This window comes from Paralichthys olivaceus, chromosome 15, assembly GCF_024713975.1.
Source record: "Paralichthys olivaceus isolate ysfri-2021 chromosome 15, ASM2471397v2, whole genome shotgun sequence".
NCBI classification, from domain to species: Eukaryota; Metazoa; Chordata; class Actinopteri; order Pleuronectiformes; family Paralichthyidae; genus Paralichthys; species Paralichthys olivaceus.
The window spans coordinates 13,456,064-13,476,840 of NC_091107.1; the positions used below are offsets into that span (position 1 = coordinate 13,456,064).

The 20,777-nt window shown below is 40.6% G+C and overlaps 2 protein-coding genes across 4 annotated transcripts in view; one reads left to right on the plus strand and one right to left on the minus strand.

The window, feature by feature from the left end:
* Positions 1–5,435, plus strand: part of LOC109628598 (serine/threonine-protein kinase PAK 3) — a 29,709-nt gene extending 24,274 nt beyond the window's left edge. For all 3 annotated transcript variants that reach the window (XM_020085771.2, XM_020085772.2, XM_020085773.2), the window contains 5 exons: positions 10–127; positions 279–378; positions 530–726; positions 841–978; positions 1,596–5,435. In XM_020085771.2, coding sequence (XP_019941330.1) covers positions 10–127; positions 279–378; positions 530–726; positions 841–978; positions 1,596–1,685 — 643 coding nt within the window. In that variant the 3' untranslated portion in view covers positions 1,686–5,435. The remainder of the gene's footprint in view (positions 1–9; positions 128–278; positions 379–529; positions 727–840; positions 979–1,595) is intronic.
* Positions 5,436–5,451: 16 nt separating this feature from the next.
* Positions 5,452–16,625, minus strand: LOC109628597 (calpain-5-like). Its single transcript, XM_069539632.1, has 13 exons — positions 15,451–16,625; positions 13,049–13,244; positions 12,753–12,884; positions 12,104–12,312; positions 11,504–11,696; positions 11,225–11,415; positions 10,605–10,682; positions 10,322–10,517; positions 10,105–10,227; positions 7,715–7,917; positions 7,122–7,243; positions 6,881–7,017; positions 5,452–6,095 (listed from the first exon to the last, which is right to left on the minus strand). Exons 2-13 carry the CDS (start codon positions 13,211–13,213, stop codon positions 5,913–5,915), a joined length of 1,932 nt encoding a protein of 643 aa, XP_069395733.1. The 5' UTR covers positions 13,214–13,244; positions 15,451–16,625; the 3' UTR covers positions 5,452–5,912.
* Between the last annotated feature and the right edge of the window lie 4,152 nt (positions 16,626–20,777).

The following is a 20,777-nucleotide window of genomic DNA, read 5'->3' on the forward strand; positions in this document are numbered from 1 at the left end:
ACTATTTAGTTACTTGGTAGGAGATGAGCTCTGGGTGGTGATGGAGTATTTGGCTGGTGGCTCTTTGACAGATGTAGTGACGGAGACCTGCATGGATGAGGGCCAGATCGCTGCGGTCTGCAGAGAGGTAAGACGCCAAGTTTAGACATCAGGAATACTGCAATAGAAAAAGACTGTCCAAGAGTGTGCTTAGTACAGGCTTTCCTTTGTGTGTACGTGTGTTATTTGGATTTTTTTTTGTTGATTTTCTTATCTTTCCCCCTTTTTTCCCTCTGCAGTGTCTTCAAGCTCTGGACTTCCTTCACTCCAACCAGGTGATCCACAGAGATATAAAAAGTGACAACATCCTCTTGGGGATGGACGGATCCGTCAAGCTTAGTAAGTCTTAACTTTTATGACAGGAAATATAAAGTGGTTTTATTATGGAAAAGTAAAAAGCATGATTACGGCCAAACAAGTGGAAACATGGCATTGTGTTAAATGAAACAGTGAAAAGCAAGAATGAATAACTAAATGTCTCCCTCTGCAGCCGACTTTGGGTTCTGTGCTCAGATCACTCCAGAGCAGAACAAGCGGAGCACGATGGTGGGAACACCCTACTGGATGGCACCGGAGGTGGTGACTCGGAAGGCTTATGGGCCAAAAGTGGATATCTGGTCCCTGGGAATCATGGCGATAGAGATGGTGGAGGGAGAACCGCCCTATCTGAACGAGAATCCCCTTAGGGTAACACACAAACTGCAGCCACAACACAAGACTTATGATGTTAGCTGGAGTAGTGGAGATAAAATATCCATATTTTTCATTTTGATCATCTTTTTCCCACATCCATCGCTCCAGGCGCTGTACCTGATAGCTACCAACGGGACTCCAGAACTGCAGAACCCAGAGAGGCTGTCGTCTGTGTTCAGAGATTTCCTTAACCGCTGTCTGGAGATGGATGTGGACCGCAGAGGCTCTGCCAAGGAGCTGCTACAGGTGAAACTGAGACTCATGCACGTACACACACTTATACCCCAATTAATATCTTATGAATCGACTAAGTACTGTACCATGTGGGTGATGTGGCATCAACCAGGTAGTGTTATAATTTAAAACTAAATAATGAACAGGAGAAAATGCACAAACACCTTCAGGAATTCTCATAATCACCTATCAGAATGTAATGTATGGTGGCCCTGAAGTGCAAAACACAACAACAAATGAAAAGAGACATCAGCATTGAATTCTAACAGAAAAGGTCGGTACCGGCTTCCTCAACAGGAAGGAAATGCTGGCAAAACATGTTTTGTGATTTATTGATTTTTTTCCGCTGTGCGATTTACTGTCTTATTTTGTGATTTGCCGTTGTGATTTGCACATCAGGACCACCATAGAAATGCCTATAAAACCAAAAAAACATAACTAAACAATATCAAATCTCACCTAATACAGTCTGTGTCCACATTAATAATTTAGTCATATGCAAATGCACAATTCTGGCTCATTTCATACGGCACATGTTACCAAATCATCACTAAAAGTCAACCTCTTCTATTTCTAAATCTGCATCTCTGTTCAGCTCCACACCTACATATCCTTTCTATCATCCACAGCATTCCTTCCTCAAGCTGGCGAAGCCTCTATCCAGCCTGACGCCTCTGATTGTAGCTGCGAAGGAAGCCATAAAGAACAGCAGTCGCTAGGGCGTGCCCTCTGTCCGCACCCAAGGCTGGAGCCCCGTCTGTGTTGTGTCCATTCATGGGGGCAGGGACCTGGGTGTGTTGGTGGTGGTGGGTGACCCGATAGCGATGGCACAAGGATGGGGGGGGGGGGGATGTGTGACTTACAGTGAAAGCACAAGGACAAAAGACCCCCAGGCCTCATGTGTAGGACGGACATCTGGCCTTGCAGCCTCTCGGCCCATGCTGCTGAAAAAAGACCTTGCCTCTTCGTTTACTTTTCCAGCACTCTGTACATGTAGAGCAGTCCATCACAAGCGCGCGTGTGTGTGTGAGGGTGTATGTGTGTGTGTGAGCGTGTGCATATCTCTTTGTGTCATTTGTCTTGTTTGAGAGGCAAAACCCCCAAACCCCCAAAAAATAGGGTGGAAAAAAACTGAAAAGAAAGTTTGCTCAGTTTCAAGAAGAAATGTCAGGAGTAAAGAAACTGGGAACTCTGAAGAGCCTCTGTTTCTCTCCCTGGCCAGCTGGGTTCTCTTTTCTCTAGTCCATCCACAGAGCACGATCAGGCCACCCCTGCAACGACCAGCTGATGCAAGAGAGCGACTCTGGACCCCAACCTTTGCCTGCATGACCACAGCTCTGTGCAAAAACACTGTTACTCCTCTGCAGATTGTCACATCTCAACATGGTGGCTTTGTGTGTGTCTGTGTGTGTGTGTGTGTGTGTGTGTGTGTGTGTGTAGGGGTGCAGCTACAGGGGAAACACTCATGAATAATTTCACAAGACCAATGCCAGCTTTAAACATCCTCCAGTAATCTGCTTCATGTCAGTCTGATTTCTTTTGAGCCAGCTTCTTCCACAAACTTTGCGATAGTTATCTGCAAAGTTATCTTAAACTGCTGGTGCAGTTTCCCTATGTAAAATGTGCAATTCAACCACGACTAGAATGCAGCATCAATCTATAATAAACAGGTCATGCAATTTTAAATATACCATCAACACTAGAATTGCACCAAATTGTACACACTTATAGATATCAGTTCCCTACGTGTGCCTGATCTTCATCAAGATCCATGAATTATTCTCTTAGAAATAAAAGAAAATGTTGAAATCCTTCTTATCTCATTATGGTAAAACAAGTGAAAACAATTCCTGCAGCCACACACTGATCTGGATCCACACCCAAATGTTATTGCTTCTTCCCTGACCCAAGTTTTGTGGTAATCCATCCAGTAGTTTTTGCATAATCCTGCAAACTAAAATCCAAAGGAGAACATAATCATTTCTTGTGTAATATAATCAATTAATGGGCTTTTGCAACAGATTACAATGACATGTTGATGAGACCTGTCACATATTTAAATCAAACTCTCTATTCCATGTGGCCATTTTTTTCAGAAAGACTCAAGAATCAAATACATTCACTGTCAATTTCATTTTGTCTGATAATTCAAAAGATAATTTTAAAATGCATGTACAAACTCTTACTCTGACATTGATTGTGTACAAGCCTCTCAAGGATTATGCACACTACTTTGTTGCCTTGTGTAAAATTGAAAGTAAAGGGAAGCCTCCTTCCCTTCAACTAAATTCATCTGACAATTTAGTTGAAAGGAAGGAGGCTCAACAGAAATATGTTTTAATGTTATTTGAAATCTATATTTGTTGACACACATTCAGTCTCAAGGTGCTGCTGCAGTGGTCTGTGTTATACCCTGAATCCCAACATTTCAGATTTTCACGTTTTCACATTATAAAGCAGAAGGTCATGTAATTATTTACCTGCAGTGAATTGAAGGCCCGGTACCAGACTTTGTCATAGTGTCCCAAGAATCCTTGTATCCTTAGACCCGTAACAAGATGACCTTTGATACAAAAACAAAACATGGCAAGAATAAAACCCATTAAATGATAATGCATTCAAACTAAAATGGTCAAAACAAGGCCGGGAGGGAGAATTTATTTGAACAAGTAGTTGTGGGGACTGTTTAAACTAGAGTGGCCTTTAGTAGAGTGCATACCTCCGCCAAGGCCCCACCAGTCGCCTAAAATTCCAGATCCAAACCAAATTTCAATGGGTTCTTTCCTCACCCACACCACACCCTTTCCACTAATTACTAATTGTAATCCATCCAGTAGTTTCTGCGTGACCTTGTTGACTAACGAGTGCAGACGAACACATGACCTCGTGGGCAGAGGCAATAAAATCACAGTGAAATCCAGGTTCAACCTTCCCAGTTCAACAACACGTCCAATAAGGCACCGGGTAGCAGCTCCCCTCACCCCCCTGCCCCCTTCATGCAGCTCTTTCATGCTTCTGTGTCCTTTTGTCTTTCAATGGGACTTTTTTCATGTGATCCACGTTTGTTTTTGTCATGAGTTCTTTGGACGTGTGGCAGATCAGAGAGGGATTGGGGGTATTATCCACTGAGTAGAGTAACGAGTGCCATTTCATGATTGTAACTTGTCCTGATAAGTTTGAAATGAAATTTTGTTTCCTCACATTCCATCCATGCCTAAGTTAGTGCTTAAACTCATCCCTGTACAGAAGTTTATCCACTATGTGTTGGTATATGGTAGCTTTGTCGGGTATTTCCCATGTAGCATCCCTCTGTGTGTGTGTGTGTGTGTGTGTGTGTGTGTGTGTTAGGGGGCTACCTCAATCTGCACTAGAAGATGCCTCACTCGTGTCGTCCACCTTGACTCTTGAGGTGCGGCTTAGCTGCGTAGTGTTATTGCACCCCCATTGTACAGCAGCTGTGCAGAGGATGAAGGAGGCAGGAGGATGCGACAGGATCCATGCATGTAAAACAAAACCATACACTGTATCTCATCTTCAGATAGGTTAAGATTGTTAGGATATGTATGTATGTATGTAAATATGATGGGAAACCCCCCCTTTTTTCAGAATTATGTAACTTAAAATGACAATATTCAGGTTGCTCTATGGTATGTATCAATAAATGTTTTGCACCCTGGAAATCAAAAAACAAAAGAAGAAAAGAGAAGATCAGACACATACGCCGTCTCTGCACTCCTGGATCCAGCTCTCCTGTCGTCTGGGGCTTTATCGGACCCTCCCTCATTCAGACAGAGAGCCGGTGAATGCAGCGCTCTGTGTGCGGGCCCACACAGTCTGTCCTGAGTACCACTGCTGAGTGTTAGTACATGTATGTGTGTGTGCGGTAGGTGTGTGTGGGGGGGAGGGCGGGGGTCCTGTCAGGAAGCTGCGCCAGCCCTGGGATGTATTTTTCTTTTTTTTTTTGGCCTCTCGCCCGCTCCCCCCCATGTACAGGTCTGAACTATATGAGCACAAAGGTGAATTTCGGGACAAGAGACATCTCTGACGTGCCCCTTTTCTGTGATGGCGCCTGTACATTCCTATCTTCTGAATGTGTAAACCTGTACACGTGGTGTGAAAATTCCTCTATTAATGTGTATCAAGAGAATGGAACAAAGACAAAAAATGTTACTTTTTAAATTATTATTATCATTATCATTATTATTACTCTTATTATTGTCTAGCTTTGTAAAACTGCTGAACCATCTGGCATACCTCAGCAGGCCTCTCCCCATCTTTGGAAACGGACGAAAATGATGGACGGGGAAAATAAGGTTTTGGATAAACTATTTTTAATTGTGGTTGAAGCAATAGACTTTTTGAACTTTGAATTGTGCATGGCTGTGTCTTGAGTGTAAAAAAAAAACGACAAAAAACTAAATATTGCAGTTTGGGAACTGGACTGAAATAAAAAGAGGAAGAAAACCACAGTTTTTGTGACGATGCTTGTGATGAAGCTGAGGTTTATTTTTTCGTTAATGATCATGAGGTGAACTGATACATGAGGATACATGAATGAGAACAGTTGTACATGCTTTTAAGTAACTTTCTCCACGTTATGATGAATACAGGCCATAAATATGATAATCATATGGTGAAGACCATATTAATCACAGTATGTGTAGTGTAAGAATAGAGGGATGGTGTCTTCATGAGCAACTTGATAAATGTCAATATAAAAATGAAAAGTCATGAGAGAAATTAAAAAGGCAAACAGTTTGTATAAAAACTAACAGGAAGTGACATTCAGTCTGTCCAATAGTGTAATAATGTAAAACTGCTCAATGTGATCACATGTTTTACAGTGGTGGAAAACAAAGCTGCTGGTTTTGGTGCTTCTGTCTTCCACATATAGTTCAGTGACTCAGCAATGAGTCGGATCTCTTTAAAGTCACTGATGGCCAGGGTCACATGGCGGTCAGCTGAGTGGAAGTACCAATCCTCACGCCGATGGTGCCGGGCATCTCGTCAGCCATCTGCCGGCCTCGCTTCCTCAGCTGGAGCCTCTGGGGTTCGGTGGTGTCCTTCACCGAGCCGGACAGCACAACTTGGCCCATGAACTCGTCCGCCAACGCGTTGCTGTTCCACACCTGAGGAGGACCATGTGAGTTTTAGATACAGGTGAGAATTTTAATGTCACACATTATAAGATGATCAAGTGTTGGTGACTGAGGTCAGACAAACATGATGGACCCGCAATTTCAGCCAAACTACATCTTCATCTGTCAGTTATAATCACGTATACAGTATATAGAAGTTATAGCTACGAGATATGACATTTACGTTAAACATTGATATAATCTTCAATATATAAAAAAGTACACAATGTTCACAAACATTGCTTTAAATCTGGTTAAAAAAAGACACACCACTTTTTAAAACATCTTGGAGCTGAATATGATGAAATGTTGCTGTTATTTTCTTCTTTCGTTCATTTGTTTTGTACAATTTGAGCACTGAATGAAATCAATATTGAAAATGTCATTTCAACTACCAATATAAGATAGTTCAATGCAAGTTATGTATATGTTTATTCATGCATTCATAAATACATAATGCACCATTATTTTAAGATGATTTTCAACTGGCAAAGGCTGCAACAGATTTTTTATCATAGAAAAATAAGAAACAGAATTGTTTTGAATAAGCATATTAGGGGCAGCTTAAGTAACAATAATATTAATCTAAAAGTTTTAGAGACATTGTAGGTTTATGTACCAACTAACAGACTCCTTATGCTTTTAACCTTTTAAAACACACAGAATTATTGATTTAATTGTTTTTGAACATATAATAATCTTATTTTTCTGTGCGGAAAAAGTTCTGAGATGGATGATGAATGACGGTCATCAGAACCAGACAGACGCCATCTTACCTGCACAGTTATAGGCTTCCTGGGCTTCTTCCTGTAGAAAATGGCGCTGGTCTTGAATTCTGGTTGCAAAGTGTCCTTCTTGGTGGTGGAGCGCACCGAGCGGCCCTCACAGGATATGATCACATACGGGTCTGCACCTGCATGAAAGACAAGGTTAAAGACATGTTTCTATAGACAGAAAGACAATCGCAATATTTCAGAGCCATGAGGGGGAAGTGGAGCTGTGTGAGCGTCCTCTGACCTCCTGGGTTATCCTGGTCCTGCAGCCCCTCAGCTCCGTGGACGTAGACGTGAGTGACGACCTGCGGGTAGCCCAGAAATGAGCTCCAGCATCGTACTTTGGGTTTATCCTCTGTCAGCTCCCTGTGAGAGTAGAGGAGGATTACAGGACCAGGAGAGGAGTTGAGTTACTACATCTTGACCCTCTGACTTAGATAGTATCAGCTATCAGACAACTGAAAGACTGGTGGAGTGATATTATGTCCGTGTCTTAAAAAAAAAAGAAAAAACTGCTTGGACAGGCTGTATGTGAGAAAACAGGATCAGGTCATGTGTTTAAATTTGCCAACAAGAACGTCAGAAACAAAATAAAATCTCTGTCCAAGAAAAGCAGTGGGAGGGTGATGTTAAATTAAAAGTGATTTAATGTTAACAGACTATCAACAACCATATTTTATAGTCTCCACTTTCCAAAACACTCATTTGTGTGATTTTCTTGGACATTATCCATTCATGAAATGTCTGCACAGACGAAAGCTGTGTTCTCACTTTCCCTCATGTGTCTCACATCTGCCAAAATTACAAAGTTACACTGACTCCACCACACAGCCATACCTGCAGCCCGAGTCCACGTCAGTAAAAACTCGGATCATGTAATCCCCCAGCGTCTGAGGCCTGAAGGTGGTGGGGAAGATGATGTAGCGGCCCTGCGGCAGCATGCATCTCAGAAACACTGTCCGGGCATTGATGTAGGCAGAGGTCCCCACGCACTGCTGAGTCAAGATGTCATGCATCCGATACTTCCTGTTCAGCTCCACCTGTAGAAAGGAAAAGGTCTTTATTTACTTAAATAAAATGTATTTTACTTATCAAGTACAAAGTCTGGTGAGGGATTCTAACAATGAGTGCATATGCATGTGCACTGTAGGACCCAGTTCATGTGTTTACCACTGTCAGCATTTTTTCCTGGTTTTGTGGAAAATCTGGATGTGAACACCTTCACTATTAATCAGGTTTCTCATGTTCCACATAAACCCCGAAATAAAATTTAAAACCAGGATGATATTTCACATTTAATACAAACACAAGCATTGTGGTCAGACTAGTTTAGACTAGTGTAGAGTGTGTGGCGCTTGTGATATAACTGAGCACTTAGTGGAGTGCATATCCGTCACGGCAGGGAAACCACTTTTAAATTCTCTCGATCCTGACTTTCATTTAATCATCTGCACCAAATACCTAAACACTCATAAATATCACTCCCCTAAACATGTCTGATTCTTTTCATCAATATCCATGAATTATTCCCTGAAAATTTAGGGAAATGCTGAAAAACATCATATCTCTACATTCTACATCCAAGTGTCGCGGTAATCCGTCCTTTGGTTTTTACATAATCCTGCTAAATAATAGACAGACAAACAAACTTAACCTCCTAGGTAAGTGAGCCCGCTGACATCTTGAATAAACAAATGCAGTACACACAATCTTGTATCTGCAGGCCTAATGCTGCCTACATGAATTCTCCTGCCCCCTGTTGGCAGAATAGTGAGTTAAAACCTAAATCAATTCAGTAAGTGTATATTTTTTCAGTTCAGAGTTAGGAATATAAATTCCTGTTGTATATATGAAAAGTCTTCAAAGTGGCAATTTGAATCAACTACCAGGTATTAACACAACTTTTTCTTTTCACTGACAAAACACGTCTCAAACTGAAAAATACAAAGTTGCTGTGGATGGTAACGCATGACAGAGAGTGTGGACACAACAGGTGGAGTCCTTCACAGAAAAGGAGGACACACTTACCATCAATGACACAGGTCCTATTCCGGTTCAGTGAACTCAAAGCAGTTCAACAGGCCACATGCACATTCACTGCTTTTTTTAATCACACACCCTGTGTTTGTTACTTGTCCCCTTTGGCAGCACTTCTATCAGCGTTATAAGAGTGTTTAGTGTGTTTGAACTGAACCAGATCTCTGACAGGGAAGTCGCTCTACAGGAAATGCGATGTCAGTTTTTTTGTGCCACATACATCACGTGTCCTCATGTGAATGTGACAGACTGATCTCTGCATATTAGCTCTAGTCTCACATGTTTAACAGCCGATCTAAAGGAGAAGTGTTTTGACTTTCTGATCAAGTAATCAGTTAAATCCCCACAGAGTAAAGTAAATACGTCAAGTCTCCAGCTAGTTTACCAACTTTTGTTGTAAACAGTGTCGGAGCTCTTGTTCATCAGATTTATTTTTGTCTTTTAATTATGAGAGTTTATTGGTTAAGATAAAAACATAGTGCCGTGGACGAGCCGTCTGAGGGGCACAGGCACATCGGGTTAGGGTTAGGGACCTTCTGACCTCGACGTTCTATACCAAGATGATTAGGTTTAGGCATCTAGGTCAAGTGGTTTGGGTTAGGACGACTGGATGGTCAAGGCATTATGATCTTCAAAAACTAACTTTGTTTGTGTTAGACCAAGGTGGTTAGAAATAGGCTTCATGGTTGGGGTAAGGGTCTGGGTTAGTATGGCTCCACAAGCATGGTACTATAACACAGGCGGCTGACCTGCCTTCATCTTACTGAGAAGTTGGAATAATAATGTGTTTTTTCTCTGTTCCGTTTTCCAGCCTGAAACAATCAGCTGTGCGCATTCTTTGTGATGCATGATTTAGCCACTTGTTGAAATCACGTGTTCTAGTTTCCGATAAACAGATAACGTAATGTCTACCCGATGCTTTAAAAACTGGAAGTGAAGCCAAATTATTTCAACATAATGGGCCAGTTCGATGGAATGACTCTTTTCCCCCCAAAATAAACTAATATTTGACAAACACCATTCCTGTGTGATGAACTCATCACCGGTCTCACCCTGAACTTTGTCTTATGATTCACAAACCCTTCATATCTGTTACTGATTTTTGCCCCTGGTGTCCTTTGGCAATTATCATTGAATATGCAGAATCAATCAATAACTGTGGATAGTGTCTGAGTTGCACAATATATTACCCTAAAGATACCAAAGCCGACAGTTATATTTTCTCCTTGACCATGTCGTCTGTGCATCTTCAAGTCTTTCTGTTGCAAGGAGATTAGAACTTCATCGACCTCCTTTGTCACGTCAAACAAATACTGCAAGAGAAGATGAAAACCGGTGAATATACAGCTTCACATGTGCATGAACTCAGGTGATGTGAGGAGAACGTTCAGCCAAAATGTGCAGCACCTGTGGATTTTGCAGGAATGTCTGCTTGTGGTTGGCGCAGCCGCCACAGCGGTTCAATAGAGGATCTGCGTTTTTGGTCCAGCTCCCAAAGTGCACAACCTCATGCCATGTCTTATGGACGCTAATCAGCGAAGTGTTGATGATACGGCAAACATCTGCATCTGTGAAGAACTTGCACCAGTCTGTGAAAGACATCCTGTGAATGCAAACACAACATGTGTTGTCCCACTGTGACAGAGGAAATAAACTCAACAGGTGGAGCCATGCATCTGGAAGAACTCACCAGAACTCTCCATCATCCTCCACCGTGATGCCGAGGTTGCCCCTCTCGGTATCCCCAACCTTTGACCATTCCTCAGAGCTGATGAACCACAAGTAAAGCAAATGGTTGATGCACTTACGGATTGTTTCAAGAACCAAATTCATAGTTTTAAAGCAAGAATCAACACAACATCCACAATTTAAGTATTAAGATCTGACTGTAAAGGTTTGTCTTTTAACAATTACTCAAGTGGAAAAGTTAATACTTTTACTTAAGTACATTTGTATCTATTTATTCGTACTTTTACTTACTAATATGTTTGAGTACTTCCTCCACTGTACAGAAGTTACATTAGATTCCAAAATGATCTCGCATCTCTGCTGTCTCTCAACAAGCTCAGTATGTTTCAGTATATTCTTGTCAGAACTTCTGCTCATAAACAACATATTTATTCTCAATAAAATCTTAAACAACTCTTTTGTGAATAAAAAAAAAATCTGATGACACTGAGAACACTGATTGTGTAGATAGACCACAGATTAAAGTGGATAAAGACACAGGAAGGGTTTGCAGAGTTTTCCTGCAGAGTTACTTTTTTGTTTGTCACCAGGGATAATAGATTAATGTTAAAATCCTCTCACCTGTCACTCCAGGTTCCTTTCCACTCAGTCTTGCCCCAGGGGTTCCTCATGCGGATCAGGGAGATGGTGTCGTTCTTGAAGTACGCCAGTAGCCCGTGACCCAGACGCACCTTATTCACTGCAGTAACGGCGTACGCATGTCCTTTCACCAGCCCATTTGCCATCCTGAGCTCGATTTCATGAGGATCTGCCTGATGAATTTGTAAACAGGAGTACTCCACTACAGCCAGTTTTTCTTTAAGTACAGAAACAAAGTGAACATTCAGGAACAAGACAAACCTTAATGGAGCAGCTTATGATTCCTCCACGGTTGTAGACCTTCAGTAGGTCCTCAAACAGCTTGTCTTGCTTTTCCTGGTCTTTGTAGTAGGCATCCTCCTCCAGGCTGATGGCTTCAGCCACAGCGCCACTAAAATCCACCACAGCTTCTCCAGTGTTTCCCCCCTCTAAAGACTCATAGCAGCTTGCAAGCCTGGAAACAGTGCAGGGCAACCACAAGCTTAGTTAGACATAGGAAGTGTTGTAGAAATATTTGAATATGAAAATATAAACTTTGGTAATACAGTAGAAGATGAGAATGGATTCTATATTTGTAATTTGTAACACATACTAAAATATTGACCATACAAAACACATTTAAAAAACTGATGCTTGCACAACATACAGAAAGCAGCAGTTATTTGATTATATTATGCATTTACAAAATGTCTTGTTATTATAAGCGCAATAAGTAGTAGTATGTCTGAGCAGTAGCAGTATAGGTAGTTTGTTCTAATACTGATAATCATTTCTAACATAAATGGTCCTATTTTATCAAATCAAAAATACGAAAATATGAAAAAGAAAAATACGGGGACAATCTGATTGAACTTTACGGACTTGGCGTAGGCCTTCTCCAGGAGAGCGCTCCAGAATTCATTGTTGGTTTTTGAATGACAGTAGATGAGTTCTCCACCGATCGTCGGCAGCCGATCGTCCACCACCACATCCAGCCACTCTCCAAACACCCAGAACTGAAAGTGGAAGATTCCTGCATAGCTCTCCGGATGATTGGGATCCCACTCCTGCTCCTTCCAGTCAGGGATCACCTGGAAACCCACAAACATCAGTGTGACTAATGAGGCACATGGCTCCTGAATTTAGACAAAATGTCTACAAATATTGCAAATAAATCACAGCAATGATTCAATCCAGACATATGAATAAGTATAAAATTTTTTTAATTTCCAATCATTCATACCATACATTAGTCATACTCCATTTAGATGTAGAGGAGCTCTTAATATCAGGCTTTTTACACAATACATGTGTTTTAATATAAAATTCATAAAAAAATGTTACATGCATCTACCAGCAAACTCAATTTGACTGATAGTTCAGAAGAATTCGGTTTTGCAGTCAATCATGAGTGAACCCCCTCAGGTAAATTCCAGTACTGGTCATTTCATGCAAAATCCTCGTTGGTATTTAGTTAACAGCAACAAATACACCAAATGCATTGACTCACAGAGTGAACAACCTAACTCACCTTCTTCCAGAGTTCTGGCTTTAGGGCCAGACAGGAGCAGGCAGCAACGAACCAGCAGTTCCCCACAACACCCTGGTTCAGGTCGTGGGAGCTGATGCCCTCCACAAACAGGTGGGGATTTTTGGATATCTCCTGCAGCAGAGAAAGTGACAAAATGAACTCAACACACTTTATTCTTAAATATTTGTGCACATAATTGTCTCGGTATTGTTTTCAGTCATATTGCATTTTGCAGGAATAACGGTATTCTTTGACAGAAGCTAGTGATGGACCGTTACCACAACTGACCCACTCACCCCTGGTCGTTTCCACTGCACAATACCAGGAGGCGGTTTCCGGTAATACAGAGATTCATTGGTGGCTGGAAATTCTGGATCCTCAAACAGCGTCTTGTCCTTGATACAGTTATTCTTCAACTCAGCGTAGTGCTGGTTTTTGTACGGGACAGCAGAGGAGAACATGGTCCAGATGCTGAGACCTCACAGCTTCAGACTGAGGACAGACACCAGATGTTTCTCAGACAGATGATAAATTGTTATAAATAGTTTTTAGTTGTCATGTGCGGGGGAAGGAGCTCCCTCCGGCCATGGACACTCAGCGCTTATGGACAAAGCCTGCAGGACTGGATCGTGTAAATGTCTGCGCTACTGCATTCCCACAGTCTGTGACCCAGAGACCCTCTGAACTCAGTTTACTGATGAGCATTAAGCAACACTGGGCTGTGACAACAATATATAAGATATGGTTTCTATGGAAAGAGAAGATGGAAAGCTGAATTTGTAAAGCTATTTTTAATCCATCAACAAATGAATTTCTAAAAACTTTATTATTCAACGACAAAGGGAGTGTGTAATTGGCTCTTCAAGTTTTTTTTCAGTTCAAGGCCATATTTGACCTAAACTGTTGGTTTAAGGCCATATTATCATTAAAAAGATGTACTGTACTCATGACTGAAGCAGAGACAAACCAGTTGTGTTCTCTAGGGAGTGTAGATATTTTAACCCTTGACCTTTGTCCCCTCACACTGAACCATTGGGGCTGAATTTGATTCAATAAAATTATTTTGGCTCCATCTTGATATTCTAGTCTTTTTTCCAAGAAAAACACATCACAGTGAACCAAATTTAATTTACTTAAAGAAATAAGTTCAAAGTTGACTGAAAGTTTGTTCTTGCTTAGAGCCCTCAAGAGAGTTTGTGTGTTTCTTCAGAAGTAATGAAATGTCTGGATGAAGAGCATCAACCTGTGCATTTACTATATTTTTACACAATATAGACAGTATGTTTACAGTACATATATGTTTCAGATTAAATAAAATGCTGCTGATGTTTATTTCACAAAATATGTAACATTACCCATAATGTATTTTTTTTTTCACAAACTCCCCATTGTTTTGTATATACTATTCTTTTCAGAACATATGATATACAGACAATATTTTAACAATAAAGATCTTTGTGGCTCATTGTAGTCAGGATCTCTGTGTAAAGCTCATAATGCTAAGAAAGTATGTGTTAAAGTGCTTTTAGTTAATAAGCCCCTTATTATATTACTTACTTTAACCAGAATCATCAGAGAGACCACAACGGTAACAACTTTATATTAGGGAACACACAAAGTGAACATGTCCAAGCACTTGATTGTAATTCATGTACAACAAGCAATAATTAGGAGGTTATTAAGGGAAAACTGTTAATCAATGGAGTAGTTGCAGAATAAGGTCATTAAGAATAATGCATTAATAAGTGCTTTATAATGACCAATAAAGAGCCAATATGCCTCTAATATCATGCTAATAAGCAACTAGTTAATGGTTGATATGTGTTTCCTAATATAAAGTGTTACCACCACAACACATGACAGCTAATAAGTTTATATGAAGTATAACTTTATTTTAAAGCATCTGTTTTCTAAATAGCTACATATAAAACATATATCATATAGTTTATAATCCTAAGTAAGGTAACTGAGGATAGAAGGAAACGAAAGTGAAAAGAAAGAGTAGATGCCCAGACAGCAGCACACAGTTCTTCTCTCCTGCTCCAGGTGCTGTACCTGCAGTTCTCTTCCACAGTGACCTACTTATACATGCACATTGTCAGAGCCACGCCCAGGCTGTGTTTGTTCAATTTAATATTACATTTTATTGCCTCCTGCTGTCATTGTATCACTCTGCACTGTGACGTTTAGAAGGAGTGATATGTCTTCACATGCCATAGCTACCTGATTAAAACATTTTGTTTCTGGGGAAATCAAACAGCCTGTGGCTTTGGTGTGGGACGAGGTTGTGAGCCTGTTTGTGCTTGTGAGTGAATGTTATCTGTTTGAGAGTTCCTGACGAATGTGGTCAGGCAGGTTATTTTTGGTTGGGTATTTGTGTAGTGTAGCACACATCTGTATAGAAAAGTCTGCTTCACACACTGTTTATTAACACATTATCAGTTAAACCAGTTTAAAATGTGTAACAATGGACCATTCTGTACATGTCTGTCACAGCTTCAATCTTTTTCAGTGTTGTCAGAGCAGGTAAAGATCGGAGAAAGAGATTTCAAACTCTGGCGTTAGAGAAACTGGAGAAACTAAAGATGTTTCCTAAAAAGATATGCAGTGATGTGATTAAATAAAAGAAAACACCCCAAACGCTGTGTATGAGAAAGTTACAAGTGAATCTAAGAGACAGAAAATGTGTAACACTCACCTGGGCTGAGCTGTGTTATTCCTCCAGTGACGAGATCAAACACATTCACTCTTCTGTTCAGCTCCAGATGTGTGTCCACCTCAATCCTACATTTCTGTTAAACCACCCGTCACATAAAACAAATTGCCTGTGACACCTTTTTCAAAACGAAAAAATGCAGCTCCCTCACTTTTAACTTCTGGCTATGAGGACGTCCCCAAATACTTTTAGCCAAACTCTGCCTCTGAAAACTGGTCTGACGAGCACCTCTCTGCAGCAGCGTCATGTAAAGGCTGATATGGTGATTGCAGCAAGGGAGGGAGGGGAAGAGTGAAACTGAACACCTTCTACCTCCCAACAACTAGCAACCCACAGGTGAAGCAAGTAAAAACTTGTCCTGTCCTTTAACAGGATAACAACAATAACAACATTCAAAAAAAGTCCATAAATGTAATATTTGCGTCACTGTCTAGATCTGGATAGTCTGGACCTATCTGTGTGAAATCATTTGCTTCAAGTTATCCCGAGGCCAGTGGAACTGAACAAACACAACCAATAAGCCGTGTGCAATCCCCAAACTGCCAGTGAACTGTGGTAATAAGACAAACTGGCGGCCGCTCAGAGGTCTGGGATCAACTTTTAAAGAGCACAAGAACCACTTTGACACACTCAGATAAAAAAAGAATGAAAATCTTGGATAAGTCCAGCTTTAGACAGAGGGCAAAGGAGGCAGCTTAAAAATGGAAGAAAGAATGCCTGGACACAGCCAACAGTAATAAGGTAATTAACAGGAGCTAGACAGCCTGACCAAGGAACTGGAAACATGTCTCAAACGAAATTGACACTCAGTAGAGCACATACATATGCCAAGGCCCAACAGTTCTCTTAAATTCCCTCAAGCTGCCCCACATTTTAACAATCATAGATGTTAGTCCCCAAAATGTGATATATATATATTTTTTATTACAATGATCCATGAAACGTTCCCAGTGATAAAGTCAATAAAATGCCCTGTCTCACAATATTAAAGAAAGAGATGCAACATTTTTTGGATGCGCCTCCTGATCCGGATTCATACCAGTTCTAATGGGTTCTTCTCTGAGCAACACCACGTCGTTCCAACAAGTGTCATAGAAACCAGTCCAGTTGTTTCTCTGTAATCCAGCTCACATACAAACAAAACAACCACTCAACCAGCAAACAGGAAGACAATGGTGAAAGCTTAGCTTCCTTGTCAGAGGTAATAAAAGTAAATCATTGGGAGAAGTGTGTGGAGGTGGTTCAGAGCACCTCCACCTGTACCAGAGGAGTAATCAGTGCAGCTGAGGGCTGGTAGCTGATTGATGCTCTGGTGCTGCCTCAGGGAGACACATGTGGTGAGAGGCTTCACGAGGGACTGTCGGTTTGCAAAGCCAAGGTGCCCGCTGAAAAGAAGAAACTACAGGGAAAGTTAAAGGTACAGTGTGTAGAATTTTGTAATATCTAGTGTTGAAATTGCATGTTGCAGCTGAACACCCCTCACCTCCCCCTCCCATTCCAAACATAAAAAATAACCTGTGGTGAACTTCAGTTGTCATTTTTTTGCACTGTTAGCGAGACTAAACAAGCATTTGACAAACTCCCTTCAGGATTTGGGATATTATGACCAATTTTCACATTTCAAAGAATAAGGCTCCACATACTTCATAATAACTGTCTCACTTAGTTGTGTGGGTGTAAGGTACAATGAAGCCTGTGGGACTGTAAGCAGAGATTCAGACTTTTCATTTGTGTTGTTACAAAAACAACAGCTGACAGCTTTTTGCTCGTACTCCAGCACAGATCTGTTCCATGCTGCTACACATCATAGTTCGACTAATTCCCCATCTTTCTGAAAACCCCTCCTCAGCCCCAGATATATATATTTATATGACACACAATAGACACTGTGTTTGATTTTGATTAAAGAGAAATACGGTTCCCATGAGGCCACAGACGGTCGAGACAATATTTGTGAACATGAGACCATTTCTCTCAAAGCCAGTAGGTGATGAACTTTAACCTCTAATGTTGTCAAGACATGAAATTAGAAACGCATCAAGAGAATGAGAAGCAACCAAACGGACAGAGGTGAAAACCTCCTTCGTTGGTGCAGGTAATGGCTTTTTTCTGCTGATAGGATTTTAAATTCTTATGACCTCACACGACCTCAAATGGTTGCCAGCAAAGACATTTACAGCACAAGATAGTGACTGATAACTGCATATTCTGCTTCCAATTTGACAATCATCATCATCAATATCATCATCATCTGATTCCCTATATATGACTCCCCCGTAACAAAGAAATATTAAATTACAGGACACACGCTTCTATTTTAGTGAGAACACTCACTGGTATAATGCATTCTGTACGCCTAACCTTAATCATCACAACTAAATGCCTGACCCTAACCCTATCCCTAAAACTAAGTCTTAACCCCCCCCCCCCCAAAAAAAATGGTGTTCACAAAGATATCTGTACAAGAATGCATGCATGCACAACCACACACACGTTTGTACAGCTCTCTTAGTGAGGACACTCATTGGCAGCCCCAAACCCTGACCATCCAAACTAAATGCCTAACCCTAACCCAACCTAAACCTAATTCTAACCCTCAAACCAAGTCTTGACCCCCAAACAGTCCATTAAAGGGGGGGTCACAAAATGAGGACCGGCCAAAATGTCCTCACTCCTAAACCGGTCCTCACAAAGATAGCCGTACACACACACACACACACACACACACACACACACACACACACACACACACACACACAAACACACACTCTCACACACACACACACACACACACACACACACACACTGGCCAGTAGATGGCAGAACATTCATGCAGATTTCAATGTATGTCATTGCACATGCTGCTAAAACACTGCATCTGTATTTTCATATTTCCTGCAGTAGAGGCCACCAGAGCCCAACTGTTGTATTAAAGGTTCAGCAGGTATCAGATCCAGAGTGCTGTATATTCTATACAATTAATATTGTGTTGTGTTGTATAATGCTCTTAAATCATATCGTTTTTAGTGGCCATTAATGAATTTAAGGCTTTTGTCATAGTTGGATGGACATTATATTACACTATACTTCAGATACATGTAGGGATTGTGATGCTGACAATAACATCAGGACCATTGTAAGATCTGCATGATGTTTGTATAGTCAGTTACTTTTGTTATTATCTGTTGTTCATATACATGTTTCATTGATCCTTATACACATTTTATCAATGAAACTGGTTAAAGACTTGAATGATATATATGACCTCAGTACTTCGGTTGTATAAGCAGCTTACACATGTTGTGACTTGAATCAACGGTTAGAAATGCTGATGGTAGAGGGAAAAGAACATGACACATCGTATTTCAACAAGATCAGAAGTTTGGCTGCTGCTGAGGGTGAGAAACAGGTTTCCTGTTGCCATGGTGATGGGGATGGTTTTGTGTAATGATTTACACATTAGGAGAATAACTCACTGGTCTTTAATCTGTTCAGAACAATTCAATGTATTTGTAGCACACATTGGGCGATAGTGTTGTACACATACACAACATAGATATAAAACACACAGGTTGGCTGAGCTTTCCTTATTAGGAGTTTTCATTCACTTCCATGTATTGTGGACATGTGGCCTAATCAAAGCCTTATCCCGAACCTTAACCAAACCACAACTCACATCTTACTCAAACCTAAACCATGGCCAATTAAATTAAGTTTTCATTAGGACTGGGCTTTGGTCCTCATGAGGTCTACTGGCCCTGACAAGATCAATTCTTATGCTGGAAAAGGTCCTAAAAAAGCAATAACAAAAACAAGCACACACACACTTCTGATTTTGCTGGCAAAGAATTGTATTATGGATTTATAATTTAATAAGGAACAGTTGTTAAAATCAAAGAACTGTTGCTATGATATGTGGCAAACATAATTTCTCTAAAATGTGTAAATGTGTAAAAAGAGAACAATTATTAAGCCAGAGCAGTGAAATACAACTGTTTTAATTTGCAAAAGGATACCGGTTAAAACACTGAATGAAGCACTGAAACAAGCCACTGTGACGTTGCAAAATACCACTAAAAAAAGGACATTGTAAGTTTCCAAGAAAAAAATTCATTCAGTCGATCAGGAAGGCAAACATGAAAGAGCACAGGGAGCGTATTTACACCAAGATAAAAGTGTCCTGTAACTGACAGAACGTTGGGAGACTTCCTCATTCAAGACATTTTATAATGTTTAACAAACAGCTGTTGACAAAGAACAAGCCTTCGATTTCCCGTTTCATTTATTATTATCAAAAGACACTAATCTTTAAAAAACAAAAGGCACCACTGTAGGTGATGAATTCACACCATCCATCTTACATGGTGGCGGCCGGTTTACACAAGACAACCAACATTTTCTGTTTATGTTTAATACGCTGTAACAAGCTGTAGAAAAAGACCATTAGTATTAGCATGGAAGGTTACACAGGACTGAGAGCTTGAGAAAAATGACGACAAATGGGGCTTTTGTACAAAATGGTGGGTGAAGTGAGGTGTCCCTGCTGTGGATAGGCTGATGTTGTTAACTGTTTGTGCTGGTGGGACAGTGCCCCCTGCAGGAGAAAGGTGAAGCTCACAGCACCAGATATTTTTTTGTAAGAATTTGTCTTGAGTATTAAGTGGGTGATAAAAAAACCAGCAACGATTATCCAGAGGGCAGACGCCACATCACTCCTAAGACACACAAATTCACAATGGAATAACTGCATGGAGATTTCAATTATAGCTAATTTCTCATCATTCTATTAGGTATAAAAAAAGGTCATCCTCTACACGAACGGAAAAAGAAAAGTCTGAACTATTCTTTAATCTGAATGCATAGATGTTAATTTAAAGGATGCTACATGCGCAGCATTTTTTAATCAACACATTGAGAAATTAATTGTGGTCACGCATTGCAATGCTGGCAAGTAGACAGTAAAGTGTCTGTGATGAATAAGTAGCTCCCTGCTTTGTGCTTCAGAGTTTGTTTTTTTTCCAAATTTAGAGATTCTCAGGTTTGATTCCCTGCAAAGTCTGAGAAAACTCTTCAGTAGATTGGTAAGACAAACGATGCAACCAGAGAAAAATAAAAGCAAAAGACGATAGAGAGTTGCACACAGAGGCTTGAATAAAGAGTTTAGAGATCATGTGAGCAAGTTAAAACTAGAAATAAAAATTACCGGATGAGTACCCTTGATATAAATTAATAAACTTTATAAAATTTGAAACCCACACATGGATTTAGACAATGTTTTTCCCCTCCCCTGTTTCTGAGTGCCACGTTGA

Coding starts and splice junctions, on each gene's coding strand:
- LOC109628597 (XM_069539632.1), bottom strand. CDS start 13,213: ATGTTCTCCTCTGCTGTCCCGTACAAAAACCAGCACTACGCTGAGTTG. Junction 12,313..12,752: donor AGCCAGAACTCTGGAAGAAG/GTGAGTTAGGTT, acceptor GTGGGTTTCCAG/GTGATCCCTGACTGGAAGGA. Junction 11,416..11,503: donor TCATAAGCTGCTCCATTAAG/GTTTGTCTTGTT, acceptor CAAATTCATCAG/GCAGATCCTCATGAAATCGA.